General features: G+C 48.1%; 2 protein-coding genes across 2 annotated transcripts in view; one reads left to right on the plus strand and one right to left on the minus strand.

The window, feature by feature from the left end:
* Positions 1–15743, minus strand: part of LOC142817881 (uncharacterized) — a 219502-nt gene that overhangs the window by 141268 nt on the left and 62491 nt on the right. Inside the window, exon 5 of the mRNA XM_075895814.1 lies at positions 10400–10505. Within this exon, the coding sequence (XP_075751929.1) occupies positions 10400–10505 (106 nt within the window). The remainder of the gene's footprint in view (positions 1–10399; positions 10506–15743) is intronic.
* Positions 1–15743, plus strand: part of LOC142817882 (scoloptoxin SSD976-like) — a 454431-nt gene that overhangs the window by 117855 nt on the left and 320833 nt on the right. The gene's annotated exons all lie outside the window — the stretch shown is intronic.

Here is a 15743-nt window from a genome sequence, read left to right on the forward strand (position 1 = left end):
GGCTGTCGAAACTCCCCCACGACTTTCCATGTCTCGATAGAGTGCACTGAGAACATCTTTTTCCCTTATCTGCTTTCCTTCCCCCTTTACGTAACGAGGAGCTGTGGGATGATGCTCTCCGCGATGGACCTCCCGAGGTCCTCCGAGATCTGATACAACGGGCCCGGCTCGTCACTGGAGTCGTCTTAGGGACCCCGGACTAGCGGTTCCTCCCATACCCTCCTTCTCCATGCTTTTGTGAATAAAGATGTTTCTCCCTCTCTCTCCGCTATTGCGGCACCGTTTCGAAAAATTCTCATGACTACGTGTTCGTTGTAAACTCAAGCACGACTTGCTCACCTCAACTAAACGCTGGGTGGTTTAGGAGCCATTTAAGGCGTGGGTTGTGCATCTCCTGTATGTAGTAGCCACCTCTAGTTTTAATTCTTCGAATGTCCGCTTGATGGCAGTACTTGTATATGATGAATATGTGATGAGAAGATACGGGATGGTGCTACTTACAGTGTTTATTAGATGAACGGAGAGACAAACAAACAGACGGACAGGCTGACCGACAGACAGACTGACGGACGAATGGACGTTTAGACAGATGGAGAGACGGACGGACAAAAAGCCAGCCAGATGAAGAGACGGAAGGACATACACACGGCGGATGGACGAACACAGCGATCGGATGATTCAGGGTTAGCCGATTAAACACTTCGAAGCTTCGCCCCACTGATCATCATAAACTCCGTGGATATGCTGTGATTTTTTAGGGGCGAAACTTTTCTTAGCCTAGCCTTGTCCTGCATGTAGCGTAAGCCAAAGAGACAAGAAAATAAGGAGCCCCAGTATAATAGACCATGCTGTCTGATAGAATTACATACAAACTGCAGTTGAGGGAAGATATTTTAGATGGCGCTCTACCGATACTCTCCCATAAGCTGCTGCGCGGGTTGTGTCTGGGTGTGTGAGGAAGAAGTGTCACCCTCAGTCTCCTCGCTAGTTGCCATACGAGGCGGATCGTTGGTGGGACATGAATGAAACAGAGCGGTGGGCGCGTTGAAGACGCTTACGCTCGGCTTCCCCTGCTCGCGTCTCGTCGGTGTTATCCAGGCACCGGCTGCATTCTTGAACGTGATCGGACGCATGCACGCATGCACGGATCGACGGATGGACGGGCGGACGCACGGACGGATGGACAGAGAGACAGTCGGATGGATGGACAGAGAGACAGGTAGAGAGACATATGGACGGATGGACAGATGCACACACAGATAGACAGGCAGACAGACAGATGTACGAACAAACGCACGGATGTATGCATGGATGAACGCACGAACGGTCGCATGGCGCATGAATGGGCGCACGGACAGACGGAAGCATGAACGCTTCGCCCCACTCTTCACCATAGACTCCGTGGATATGCTGTAATTTAAGAAAAACGACCTTGACAAGTGGCTGGGATAGTCATGTCGCGTTTCCGCACCAGCTTGGTGAACCCTTACTTGCTGAGTGATTGCGCACGTGCTATGTGATGTGCTCCCTTTCTGTATATTTCCTCCCTTCTGTCCCTATTTGCTCTCTTTCCGCCCTTTCCTCTGTTTTTTGTTCGAACGGGTAGGGTAGAAAACGGTTATTCTCGACTGGTTCACCTCGCTACCTTTCCTTCTCCACCATTCTCTCTCTCCCCCTATCCATTGTCGTCATCGCGCCTTACACTTCAAAAATGGTGACGTTAGTTATACGAGTAAATAGTGGGTATATGGCTATTGCGTGGATAGTTTCGCCATTATTTGAGCGCGGTGAAAGAATCGCTGGTGGTAGAGAAAGATGAAGGCTGGCTGCTCGGTCGGACGTTTTCTGCTGTTTGCCGTGCTGTTACTCTTTCTAATTTTATTATCGTGCGAATAGTTTTCTGCTGACCATGTATAGCTTGCGGCCGGGTTTCCTGTTTTATTGTTTCATGCGGCTCGTATGAGACGGCTGTTACACCAGCACAGTGCCGCATCTTATGCTGTTGTAACGGCTTTCTAACAGACAAACAGATATCGATTCGATTGTCCACAGGAGCGTTGCTACCGTGAAACACTGAATTGAACGCGACGCTTCATCATGTGCGCAAGTATGTGGATGGAAAAACTTTATTTCGTCAGAAAGCAACTGAGGATGATTCCGTGTTAGATGGCCATCAACCCAAGGTTGGCGGCGACCTGTGTGGCCCACTCCACGACCCTTAACTGGACGACTGGGTCTGAGCTGGTCAACACGGCCTCCCAGTGCTCAAGAGAGGGATCACGCATAATATCCACCGGCGGCGGCACTATGCTACATTCCCAAAATATGTGATCATATGTTGCCACAGCCTGACACCATTTGCATTGCGGCTTAATCTCCTCCGGGTACATTTTGTTCAACACGTAAGGGTTGGGAAAAGATCGCGTCTGCAGTTTTCTCCAGACGCATTCCTGCGCCTTAGTCAACCGCTTGTGCGGGGGCGGATAAAACCTCCGCTCTAGTTTATAATGATTCGTTATGTCATGAAAGGACACCAGCCCATCTTTCGCGGACCTCCCCGGAACTGGCGGCTCACCTACCCGGCTGACGAAACCTCGAGCATTCAGGTGAGCCGCCTCGTTCCCAGGGTTCCCAGGGTGTGCTGGTACCCAGACAATTTCTATTTCTCTCATTTCTCGTCCCGTGGCCCTATGCAGAAATCGTGCAGCGGTCGCCGATATTCTGCCCCTCGCCAGATTTCGGATGGCTGTCTTTGAATCACTGAAAATCAAATCTGACTGCGAATTAGTTATAGCTAGCGCTATCGCCGCTTCCTCTGCAGTTTCCGAGGAGCGGGTTTCGACCGATCCAGAAGCGATCAAGCGCCCCCACCTGTCCACCACCACAATCACAAAAGCGTCTTTGTCCTTATATTCCGCAACATCTGTATAGACTGCCGCTTTGTACTCGCCGTACTCAACGTGTAAATCTCTGGCTCTTGCCTGCCTGCGCTGCGTATGGTGAATCGGATGCATATTTTTGGGCAAAGGTTTTATGTACAGGGCCTTATGTAACTCTCGCCGCACCTGAATTTTAGTGTCCCCAGTGGGAGCCTCTGCTCCAATGCCAATCCTTTCCAATATAATCCTGCCCGCTTTGGTTGTCGAAAGCCTAGCGTGCTGCATCACCAGATGCGCTTCCCATAATTCATCCAGGGTGTTGTGTACCCCTAGTTTTAACAGCCTTTCTGTAGGCGCGTTGTTAGGCAACCCAAGCGCTGCCTTGTAAGCTTGCCGGATCATAGCCTCGACCTTACCTTTTAGATGCGGAGCATCTTATACTCGCGCCTTGTAGTGCGCCGTCCGCGCCGTCCGCACCGCTTCTCGAACATTCGACAGCTGACGCGCGCGCATGCGCCGTCGCGCCGTCGCCCACTCTTCCACCATCTGTGCATCCCTTCCTCCTCTACACACCGCGCGCGCTTCACTCCTCCACCATCTGTGCACCCTTCCTCCTCTACACACCGCGTTCGACATCTACAATTCTCCTGATTCTCCAGTGGACGCGCATGTGGCGTCGCGCTTCGAGAACATTCAACAGCTGACAGTGCATGCGCCGTCGTGCTGTATATATACTCAAGGTCGGCGCTCGCTCGCTCAGTTGCCGCTCGTCGGTTGGTTTGTACGGCGCGTCGACGTCCAAGGTCGCGGTGAAATGAATTCCAACGAATCCACAAACACAATGATCGACGTCCCTTCGACCAGCGCCGCCCTTTCGCATACGTGTGTACGTGTTCACTCATTTAACACCCCCTCCTACAACCACGTTAACCAATTTAGCCATCGACCCAAGTAAGTCGCAATTTAACACCCCATTTCACAACCACGTTAACCAATTTAGCCATCGACCCAAGTAAGTCGCCCTTTAACACCCCGTTAACCAATTATATGGTCCGCATCCTCCTCAGTGTTCCCCCGAGGGAAGCTGCGGGCAATTTTTTTCTGCGGCATCCAACTTCATATAAGGTGTCGCGTAAGTAATCCTGCTGAGCACAAACGCCTGTACCAGCTTACAGAGTTCTTTTTCTTTAACCCCGCTCTTACGGTTAGCGATTCTTCTGATTAGTCTGACAGTAGCATTGACCGTGGTCTTAAGTTTTTCAAGGGCCACCCTATTCTTCCTGTTAGTTTGCAGATATAGGCCAAGAATTCTAATCGTTTGAGCTTCAGCTACCGGCCTACCCCCTACCTTTACCTCTAACGGCGGTGGCGGAATAGAGTGTCTTGCATGTAGCCCTCTGGGTTTGTCCCGAACCACAAAGAGCTCGGACTTTGGCTGAGAGCATGAAAGTCCCGCCTCCCCTGCCAACTCTTCGACAATATTAACTGCCTGTTGCAGTGTTTCTTCCAGATGCGCGTCACTACCCCTGGTTACCCATAAAGTAATATCATCTGCATAAAATGTGTGTTTGAGTCCCGGTATCTCCTCCAGCCTCGGCGGTATTTTAATTAAGGCGATGTTAAACAGGAACGGTGACAAAACTGAACCCTGCGGCGTCCCTTTGCCTCCCAACGCGAATGAGTCCGATTTGATATCTCCTATTGAAATTTCTGCGGTTCGGCCCTCCAAGAATGATCTGATGTAGTGAAATGTCCTGACCCCTGGGCCAATTTCCGATAGGTTATTCAATATTGCCTCATGCGAAACATTGTCGAAAGCTTTATTCAGGTCAAGCCCCAATACAGCTTTGGTGCCCGTGCCATGCCCGGGATTGACTACATCATGTTTTAACTGTATCATGACATCCTGTGTGGACAACTTGGCCCTGAAACCTATCATAGTTGGGGGAAAGATGGCCTTGTCCTCTGCATAATTCTGAAGCCTGTTGAGAACCACGTGCTCCATCAATTTGCCCACGCATGATGTCAGCGATATGGGGCGCAGGTTTTCCAAGCAGAGTTTCTTGCCTGGCTTCGGAATAAATATAATCCTAGCATGCTTCCATTGTGCTGGGATCTCCCCGGCCACCCAATACTCATTTATCAAGTCAGTAATCGCCCCGACCGATTTGAAATCTAGGTTTCTCAGCATTTTATTAGTAACTCCATCCGGACCTGCGGCAGACGTAGTACGCAGCTGCCCCATGGCAAACTCCACCTCCGCAATTGTGAACTCTTCATCTAGGTCTGAGTTTTCCACCCCCGAGTAGTGTGGCAAGCAACCGTCTACTCTATCAGTTATGTACCGATTCCGGAGTTCCTGTATAAACTCTCCAATTGTGCCTTCATATTGATGCATTAACCGAGTCATTTGCCCCCGTTGCGCCGATTTTGTTGCTGCCGGATCCAAAAGATGCCTTAACAGCTGCCATGTCTTTTTGCATCCAAACTGTGCATTCATGCGATCACAAATCTGGCCCCACTGCTTGGCTTGTAACTTAATTGTATAATTTTCGATTTTACGTTCTAACTTGGCAGTCCTTCTGCGAAGGACGCCATTATGTTTTTGCTTCATCCACCTTCTCAAGAGACTCGCGTGCGCTTCCCACATGTGTAATAGTCTCGAGTCAGCGGTAAACTCCTCCTGCTCGACTGGCACTTCTACCGTGGTATTACTTACATCCTCCTTGAGTGCCTGTACCCATGCATCCAGGTCATTAATTTTCCCGTTTACAGTGTCTGCTCTGTTTTTCCTAAATCTGTCCCAATCTGTAATTCTATGCCCCCTCACTTTGTCTTTATGCTTCGCAGCGCTAAACGTCGTGGAAAGGATATAGTGATCACTTCCTAGCGCTTGTCGCGTGTTAATCCACTTTGCATTACTGATGCCTCTAAAAAACGTAAGGTCTGGGGAGGTATCCATGCTTATGCTGTTGCCTATCCTCGTATGATCTTGTGGATTGTTTAACAGCGTCCATCGCAGATCCCAGGCAACTTGCCAAAGCCGATTGCCCTTTGGGCTGGCTCGAATATAACCCCACTCCGGGTGAGGCGCATTGAAATCTCCTACCACTATAAGCGGAGCGCGAGCTGCTAACCGTTGAGTTTGAATCAGGAGTTGTGGCAAGCCCAATCCGTTATCTTTTGGAGAACTATACACATTAAGTAAAAACAGACTCTTCTCATACTTTCGTTTAGGCAAAATCTCAAGCAAGACAGAGTCTTCCCTGCTGCTATCTACGGAATGCTGAATGGCAGTGATGTTGCGATGGACTAGCACGGCTGTGAAGACGCGTGATACGCCCCTTGAATCAATTCCTGGCGCTGTAAATGCCTTAAATCCAGGTAATTTTACGGAACCACTAGCCTCCTGTAAGGCTATTATGTCTGGTTTACTGTGCAGATTTTGTACGTGCAACTGCAGGTTACCCCGCTTTTGACGAAAGCCCCTGCAGTTCCACTGCCAAACCTCAATTTGCTGGCGAGGCGCCATGATGAGGCACGAGGTTGACTAATGGCACTTGGCCACCCACGGGAGGCAGTCTTGCCTCCAATAGAGTATGAAGCTGCTGAAACATGCCCATGACCTGGGTTTGGGAATCCTTAAATTCAGTGGAGAGCATGCCGAGACGCTCCTCTATTGTGTCTAATCTGGCTTCGATCTTTTCGACTCGAGCCTCCAACCTATCCTGTCTTTTCCCTTGTTTGCCTACTTTATCCGCAAGTGTTGTTACATCCGACTTAAGACTAATGACCTTAAAAACAGGCTGTGGCATGTCTACTGGTGACGTTTCGGCTAATCGTTTTGCGTTAGCTACCTCATCCCCCGGCAGTTGTCTCTTCACTGTCCCCCGATTCTCCTCTTCCATAGCTGCACTCTCCTGTACGCGAGCAGACGCCTCTTGCGTCGCTTTCTGTAGGCCTTGCACTGCTGGTGCCTGTGTCCCCTGCCGTTGGTCGTTTCTAAGTGCGCGTTCCATCTCTGCAATTCTGTTTTCCATTCTTTTAATCAAGTCTCCCTGTCGCTGAACCAGCGCTGCTAACTCCCTCTCTCGAGCGGTTTCGTTCTGGGAGGCCGTGCTTGACAAGCTCACCTTTTTGTTGGTGTCGCGTGCGCAGCTGTTGGTACTGGATGCTCGTCCACCATCTTGGCCGCCCCCGCGCCCTGGCAATGGCGGGAAGGAACTCGACCGGTCCCTGCTTTTGCTTCTGCCTTCTTTACCCCTCGGTGACCGCTCCGTGGCCCTCGAGGAACGCTTTTCGTTGCCAGCTTCGCTCTCTCTTTCGATGCTCTGCTGCCGGCCTGTCGGTGGCTTGTGAGCCAGGCGAAACTTGCAGTTCCGGCTCCCTGTGTGATGCGCACCATGGCACACGATGCAGACCGGCGTGCACGTAGGTGGCTCTCCTTCTGGCGGGGCAGGATGGTCCTTCCCGCAACGGTGACATAGGTTGCTCTTCGGACGATAGCAAACGTCCGCTCGATGTCCAACTCGTCTGCAATTGTAGCAGGTCTCGACTAAATTTCTGTACGGAATCACAGCGTACAGACAGTTCCAGTAAGTAATCTGCCGGGGTATGCGTTTTCCCCCGAACGTAATCTGAATCGCCTTTGACTTTCCCAGAGGTCTCGCGTCCAGAATGTCTATGCCTTAATTCTTCTTCAGGAATCCCGCCCGAACTTCTTCCACTGGGCATCCATCATAAGCATTATAAATCACTCCCCGCACGGAGTTCTCCAACGGCGCCACGAACGCCGAAACCGGCAGGTCACGATCACCCAGCTTGAGCGTCTTCACAGTCGCATATGCCCCACTGCGATTTATGCACGGTGTGCTCACCGTCAACGTGTTGTTTGTGCCATTAACCCGCACAATGTCTTCTTCCGCGGCAATCGCACTCGTTAGACGCGCTGCTGCTCTCAGTGCACATCCGAGTTCTCTCGCTGTCACAACACTCAAGTCCCAGTTCTGGGGCCTGTACACAATCTTGAAATCCGTGGCTGGCAACTTGAGAAACGGTCCGCGTTTCTTCCATACCGGCGCTTTCCCCCGCTTGACTTGCTGCGCTCCGTGCGTCTTGCGCCCGTCGCTGCCGGCCTGCGTCTCGCAAGGCTTACTCTTGGCGTTGTCGCCATGCTGAGTCTTCTTAAATCGGTCCTGTGTCTTCAGCACTGGAGCCCACTCTCCCGCTTCAAAATCTTCGGGTGTTATAGTCTCCCCTTCGACGTAGTACTCCATCTTCAGCCCAACAAGACCCGCGGTCACCGGGCGCAAGTCAGACGCCGGGCGACGCGGCCCAGGCCAGGCTTGGCCTAGGAGATAGGCCTAGCCTTGCCACCGCGGGGTTGATAGGAAAATCTCGGAAACTCCAAAAACGGGGAAAAACTTGCCTAAACGAGTGGTGTCCGTAGGTACAGGGCAACTTCCTGCAGACGAGCCCACTGACAGCAAGTCCAGAAAAAAGCGCGTCCGCCGATAGTCGGTCACCGGGCCGGAGCTCATGCGAAACACGTCCGCACAGCGTCTCACTCCAGCCGCCTCTCCATTTAAGAGCCTGTGCGCAAGTAAACGCCAGCAATGTGGCGTGCCGAGCAGCCGTCACAGTACGTAATGAGACATACCATACGTAATACGGCACTAAACATGAGATTTACATCAGCGCTGCCCTGTTGTATTCACCCCATACTATTTCTTTTCATTTCTTTAATGAACAGCTGCTCCAGAGTGCATGTTCGGCTTGTTTGTCGTTCATCTTTAGAATGAAGCAAACTAAACACATGACAAAAAACGATGTGAAATTCACATTCACTTGCCTCTGACGTTCAAAAACGAAGTTCTATTGAATCATCACATAACATATACAGCCCTTCTTTACACTTTATTAAACCTTGCACTTGGTTGTTTTTGACAGTGCCGTTAGTGACGCGCATGGGTGCATGTTAATGTGATAAACAATCGTGCCATTAATCGAACTCTCTATCCATTTAATGAAATTAATGGTTTACTTATACACTCGTTGTCACCGGTGAAAATATGACGACGAATTTCACTCATTTACTTTACGTTTTTGTAAGAAGTCGCCGAATCAGTAATCAGAGCAAGACAGGTACACACACTTCTTTCACAGTACTGCAAAGAAAACTATGAGGCTGTTATTTTTGTGTGTGTGTGTGGGGGGGGGGGGGTGTATATATGCCCACACATCCTGTCGCTGAGGCATCTATCCAGTCTACTCAGTATAGCTTATTCCTCAAGTGGTTGTAATCCAATAATTGACACCAATCGCACACACTACAATCTTTTTCTTGGTGTGTATTTTCACAAACTGTCATTTTCGTACGTTTTGACGGGGTCTTCTAGAAAAGAATGTTAAATTTCGTAGGGGTTGAAAATGAAATAGAAATAATGAAGCTATTGGCCTTCTTTTTTTTCATTTCTACCCTTCGTCACCTGTTATAAATATATGGTATCACCACCAAATTTTTTTCTGTGTTCGTACCTGTTGACGATTACTTTCACTGAACCTGCTTCAGCTATGCTTGCGACACTATGACGATGAGAGAAACAGAATATGAATAGTATTGGTGTGAGACGATGCTATGTTGATCGTAATTAAGCCTATCTGGGACCTAATATCTCACCATTGATCGGCACCCTTCTTCATCTAGCGTAAAGAACTAATCGCGATGAAGAGATACGATTCGGATAAGGCCCGATTGTGATCAAAAGCGTGTGCGTGACCACGGTATAAAAGAAAGACAGAGAAATTAACCGGAGCTGAGCTCGGAAGGCAACACTGCACTGGGCAACGGGTAAGCAAAGTTAAAGAGGAAAGAAACGTCAGTGCTTCAGCCGACGTAGTAATTTGCCGCTTGATATCACAGAATGTGAATCAGTACAGTAATATTTAAAAAAAGTGCAGTTGTTGCCGTTTGGAAATGTGATGAGCAGCCGTGTGGTCGCGGTATCCTCGCAACGTTGAAAAAATGCTTAAGTTCAGGTATTCGACAGCAATGCCATAGCGAAGCGTCTCGTTCAATGAAGTCGGACAAAAGCACAAGAAATGCACAATAGTTTCACCGAAGGCCCACTTGTTGCACTCGGTGCTGTATGCTATCTCAACCTTAATTGGGTCGTTGTTGATTAACAATGCACACAGGCGCAGAAGGGTGCAAAACAGATTCTTCTGGCACTATCCCACTAAAACGTCATGCTTCAGCACTGCCAAGTGATTGCGGCAACTAGGGCAAGGACCTCGCTTATGAAGCTGCCACAAAAGTATGCACCGAGGCGAACCTTGGTAGAATGCCTTTATCAAGTATCGACTTGCCTGTCGAAATGGCAGTTCACATATAGTTGATTGCCTTCCCTAGAACCATCTCTACGGCTCTGATAAAATTATGTGGCTGAGTAGCATGCACAAAAAAAATCTAATCCACAGTTGAATATCTACAAAAGTATGTAAATTTCCGCTGTTCTTACAGGTTTGTGACGTTTTGAGGAATGGTTGGTGGTAGGGCCCGCAGGCCGGTGTTCTCACAAAAGAAGCTGTTGTTTTTGGAGCAGCGGCATCCGGGATGGATCCAATCTGAAATAGAAAAACAAAAGTATTTTAAATAAGCAATGAAAAAGAAAGGTATAAAACTAATGTTTCTCAGTTGTAGGCTTAGTCATGGAGCTTAGACAGTAAAGTTGGCCGTAAACATGTTCTTTGGGATACTGAAGCTTGTAATAGAGATTTTGATTCACTTGACGACACTTCGCGAGACCGGCATTGGCGTCAATAGATAAAAAAACTAAATAAAAAACCGCCAGGCCTGTGCGGGACGCGCAGCACAGTGATAGTGAAAGCTACAAGAGCGGCCTTTCTATAGAGCCTTTTTTAACATTTTTGCGGCAGATAGTACAAATGACATAAAAATAACTTTTCTGCAGTGGGCAAGCGTCCACTATTCGATTGTTGTCTATTTTTGGAAAATCATGGTGCCCCGCTACAACCTTGTAAGGCATCATTGCGCTTTGCTGATGCTTGCTTATATGTGCTTTACGGATGCTTTGACCTGAAACCTTCATAGGGTCAGTTTGCATCGGCGTTTCAAGCAACGATGCTTCAAGCGTCTTATGAACAACTAAAGTTTCGGCCGGGCTGATATTCGGAGTTCGTGAAGTTCACTGCTGAAGAATCCGTTAAGAACACAATGTTGTATGGAATTCGTTTTGTAATGGCTATAATACATTTGTCGGGGTGGCCTTCCATACGTACGTTATGTGCATTCCTTGACCTCATTTGTAATAAATACCAAGTAACAGAGGAAAAAAAACGTTGGCATAGCTCAGAGGCACAATACTGGACTACCACGCAGAAGGTCATGGTTCGATTCCCACCCAATCGATGCTACCTTCCATTATTTATAGTTTTTTATACTTCGCGTGATTCTGGTTCTTGTTATCAATGAAAGCTAGAGACATTTGCGGTCCAAGAATGAGTCCTTGTGATCTCATGACAGCTTTCACTATAAAAAGTCCGTCAAATTCATGTGATACTCAAGTGAATGTACGTATGCGGTCGGCGTACCAAAAGCCACATGACCTCATTCGAAGATGACGTAAATGATGTCACCCTATAAATTCACGATAACTTCAAAGACGTCGGGAATTCGAGCCACCATAGCGACCTAATTATGACGTCACAATGAAGTCAGAACATGACGTCTCATGATGGCGTCATTGTATAATTTCGACGATCAGTCAAACTCAAAGGCAGGCTTATTACAAAGGCTGTGAAACTCTCTGAAGTGTAGTTTGGAATATGGTAAAGTAATACATACACTGAGAAGGAAAATCAGAGTAAGAAGGCGGCTTTCACTTTCTACTCGTCTTGGAGGTTGCATAAAAGACACTGTGAGAATTCCCATTCTAAATCTTTCCATGCCGTGTTTTCCATGCCGTGTTTTCCATGTCTTGACGTGTTTTCGTCACGAAAATGATGTCAGAAAATGCATGATCTCATATAAAAGAAGAACTTGAAAAAAACGTTACATTGACGATAGTCAAACTCACGACCTCTTGGCCATCGACAAGAATCGCCGGGCACGCTATTCATAGCGTGGCGAATATGTGGGACGTCGCAGTAAACAATGTACCAATCCTGAGATGAAAGCCTAACAATAATTGATTCGAGAAAAAAAAAAAGCAGAAGCTTGATGCTGCTTTTGCTTGCTACCGGTCAGCTGTCAGCTCACAATAAGATAACCTATGTATACGTGTAGCCAACAGCCAAAATAGAGTGTGTGACACTCGCCTTTTTTTTTTAATAAACGTATATAAAGTGAGGTTGGTGCCAATGCGTGGCACCGGCTACTCCTCTTCTTTTGTACGAAGGTCGACATCCCATAGTTTGTAGCAAACACAAGGCTATATAATGTACATAACACGACACTTACACAATAGGTCCACGTTTTTCAATACTTAAATGTGTCCACACCTCACAGAAATGTGTCCACACCACATATAAATGCATCCACGCCATACAGAGCTTGTAAAAACACAAGTAATCATGCCAATTCACGTGTCCACGAAAAATAACAGCATATCCACGGAGTGAACGACGATGAGTGGGGCGAAGCATCCGTCAGCCCATCCGTGCTTCCATCCATTCATTCTTTCTTGCTTCCGTCCATCCGCGCGACCACCCATGCGTCTATCCATGCATCTGTACGTCTGTCTAAGCGTCCGTCCATGGGTCCATCCATCCGTCTGTCGGTTCTTTCGTGCGTCAATTCGTCTGTACTTCCGTGCGACCATCCATTCGTCCTTTCGTTTGCTAGTCTGTCTGCCCGTCCGTTCGTGCGTCCGTTTTTGCGTTCATCTAGTGAACCCTCCAAGTACAACCATCTCTCATATCACATTCCATGTGACACATACCTGCTCTAGAGCGGGTATGTGCTACCGGTGGCTACTTACAATTACTACTACATATATCGGAGGATGTACAGACTCACGCCTTAAGGAGCTTCACCCTTAAAACATTACACCATAGTGAAACACCAAAATATTGTTATGAAACATACCGGCTATCAATAACGATAACACAGTTTTTTTTTTCTTTTAATACTTTTGAGATATTTTTTATTCTTCCAAAAAGTGAACAAGTGCACACGCTGTAGTAGCTTGTAGCTTTCCTTTTGGTCATGGACCCAAGATTTCCGCAATCGATTGAGGTGGCTTATTCAAAGAATATAGTTTTTGTAAAAGTTTCTTTGGAGGCCTGTCATAATTTTTACAATGTAGAAGAATCTGCTCCGCGTCTTCTTGTGCTTCTCCGCATAAATGGTTGGACTACCACCTTTCCTTGTTCTATAGAGAAAGGCCTCCTCACACTCGCCTTATGACTACTCATGATGCCCGCTGAGGCTTCCACGTTTAAGTGCACATATATACCCTATAAAATTGACCGAGGAGTGACCGCCGCCGTAGCTCAGTTGTAGAGGATCAGACGCTTCATTCGATGGTCGCAAGTTTGATCCCTGCTGATAGCATTTTGCCTTTCGTCTACTTTTCTTTGACTCATTTACATTGCAATTACTTCCAATAACATTCCATTATTTCTCTCTATGTTGTCATTATTATTGTATCTAACAAATAAAACAAGTCATTAGACAGACACTAATGTGAGACGATGGATTGGTTTAGGTTGATAGTGTTTTTAAGAACTGTAACGTCGTTAAACTTACCACTGTAAGATCATTATTCGAGGAGTAAATCAAAGTCAAAAGTACCGTTTTTTCAAGTTCGCGCCGAAATGCAGCTACGTGACACCGCTAATTCAAAACTTTACTTGTACTTAGGTAATACGTGCTTGGCGAAGTTTCGCGAAACTTGATTGATTGATTGATATGTGGGGTTTAACGTCCCAAAACCACCATGTGAATATGAGAGACACCGTAGTAGAGGGCTCTGCAAATTTCGACCACCTGGGGTTCTTTAACGTGCCCCTAAATCTGAGCACACGGGCCAACAGCATTTCCGCCTCCATCGGAAATGCAGCCGCCGCAGCCGGGATTCGATCCCGCGACCTGTGTATCAGCAGCCGAGTAGCTTAGCCACTAGACCACCACGGCGGGGCTTCACGAAACTTGGTGTATAAGTCCCTGGCCCATATTAACATACAGGGTGCATTTTTAACCTGTATACACCTTTTCACAGGAAGGAAAAAAACACCGCCATGATGGGCTGTGCGCGGGAGTACAAAGGCTAAGGGCACAGCGTTGCCAGTGCATTTTTGAGGGGACGGGCCAATTTGAACAGTCTAAGGAGGGCTATGGCGGTGCCCAGGGAGGCGTTTATGAAAAGGAGAATACAATGTCTAAGCTCATGCCGTCATGGCACTTGGTGCAGGAATTTCAAGGTGACGCCGTCAGCCACATCCTTTTTGTGCGTTTTATCGCTTGCCAAGCGTCATCTTTTGGCCAGCCTGGTAATTTTGAAATTTCGAAATGGCTTTTACTATTAAAAGAAAAACTATTTGCCTCTTCAGGGTTCCTTTAAACTTACGCTTCTTTCATTCGTTCATAACAAGGATCCCGTTCTGGCACACTTTGTGCCCTCTCGTACATAGTGTGCGAGGGATCATTAGCCAGCTACCACTTCGCAATAAAATAACGCTTCACGTGACACCAACCGCCACGAAACAATTGTTCCACTCTCGGTGTCATGGCTACTAGCGGCGCGGACCAATACCCCCAGGTCCAAAATGCGCATATATACCCTTTGAAGTGGACGTAGGGATACCCCCCCCCCCCCCCCTGTAGCTCAGTTCACGGAGCATTGGACGCGTTCTTCGAGGAGGAAGGAACACGAAGAGAAAAGGCAGGGAGGTTAGCCAGATGAGCGTTCGGTTTGCTACTCTACACTGGGGATAGGGGGATGGCGATTAAAGAGAGAGAGAGAGAAAAAGTGAAGGAGAGCACTGCACGCACAAAGATGTACAGTCAGTCAGTCACTGAGGCGGGGAACGTTTCTGACCGACATGACTTCAGCATTCTTACATGCGACAGGGAAATTGCGACATTGGAGAGGGTCATGGGCGATCCTTGAGGACTAGTGAAGCGCTGAAAACACTGGATTAAGAACCTCCAGCATTGTCAGGGCTGTTTGAGCTGAAGAAGTATTTAGCTTTTTCAAAAGCATAAATATGTTCTCTATGATAGATCGTAGCGTCACAGGGATGTCATGGTCTTTTTCATGCATGGCGTGGTTAACCAGCGCTGTCATTGACTCGGTCAATGTCGGCTCGGTCTGCTGCGACCGTTCCATTTGCTGTGGATTTTGCTGTGGTTTTGAGTGCGGTTGTGGTTCTGGCTATGGTTGTGGCTCTGGCTGCAGGTTTGGTAATGCCGGCCAATTATCGGTGTCCATGCGCTCTGGTGTGGTCCTGTCTTCCGAAACTGACGCGGACACGTATGGTGTAGGAAGCAAAGGAGGTCGTGTCACCTGTGAACCACGTGTCACAGAGTTCCTTGAACCACTACAGTGTCGGGAGCGCTGCATTCTGACGACAGCAACAGCTTCCCGACGAGACGACCGGTCTCGCACCATGCGCTTAAGAATGTCTTTTGCATTCTATATCTTGGGGCAGTCATTTGACGAAGCGTTGTGGGACCCGAGGCAATTGCAGCACATGACTACCGTGTCGGCGCAGGAGTTTGTAGCGTGTGGTTCGGCGCAACGCGAGCAAATCATCATGCTCTAACACTTGGCTCTCACGTTTCCTAACCTCTAACACTTGCGGCATGAAGTGGCCTTGGAATGAACGGTCGTACAGGAT

This window comes from Rhipicephalus microplus, chromosome 5 (genome assembly GCF_043290135.1).
Source record: "Rhipicephalus microplus isolate Deutch F79 chromosome 5, USDA_Rmic, whole genome shotgun sequence".
Taxonomy (NCBI): Eukaryota; Metazoa; Arthropoda; class Arachnida; order Ixodida; family Ixodidae; genus Rhipicephalus; species Rhipicephalus microplus.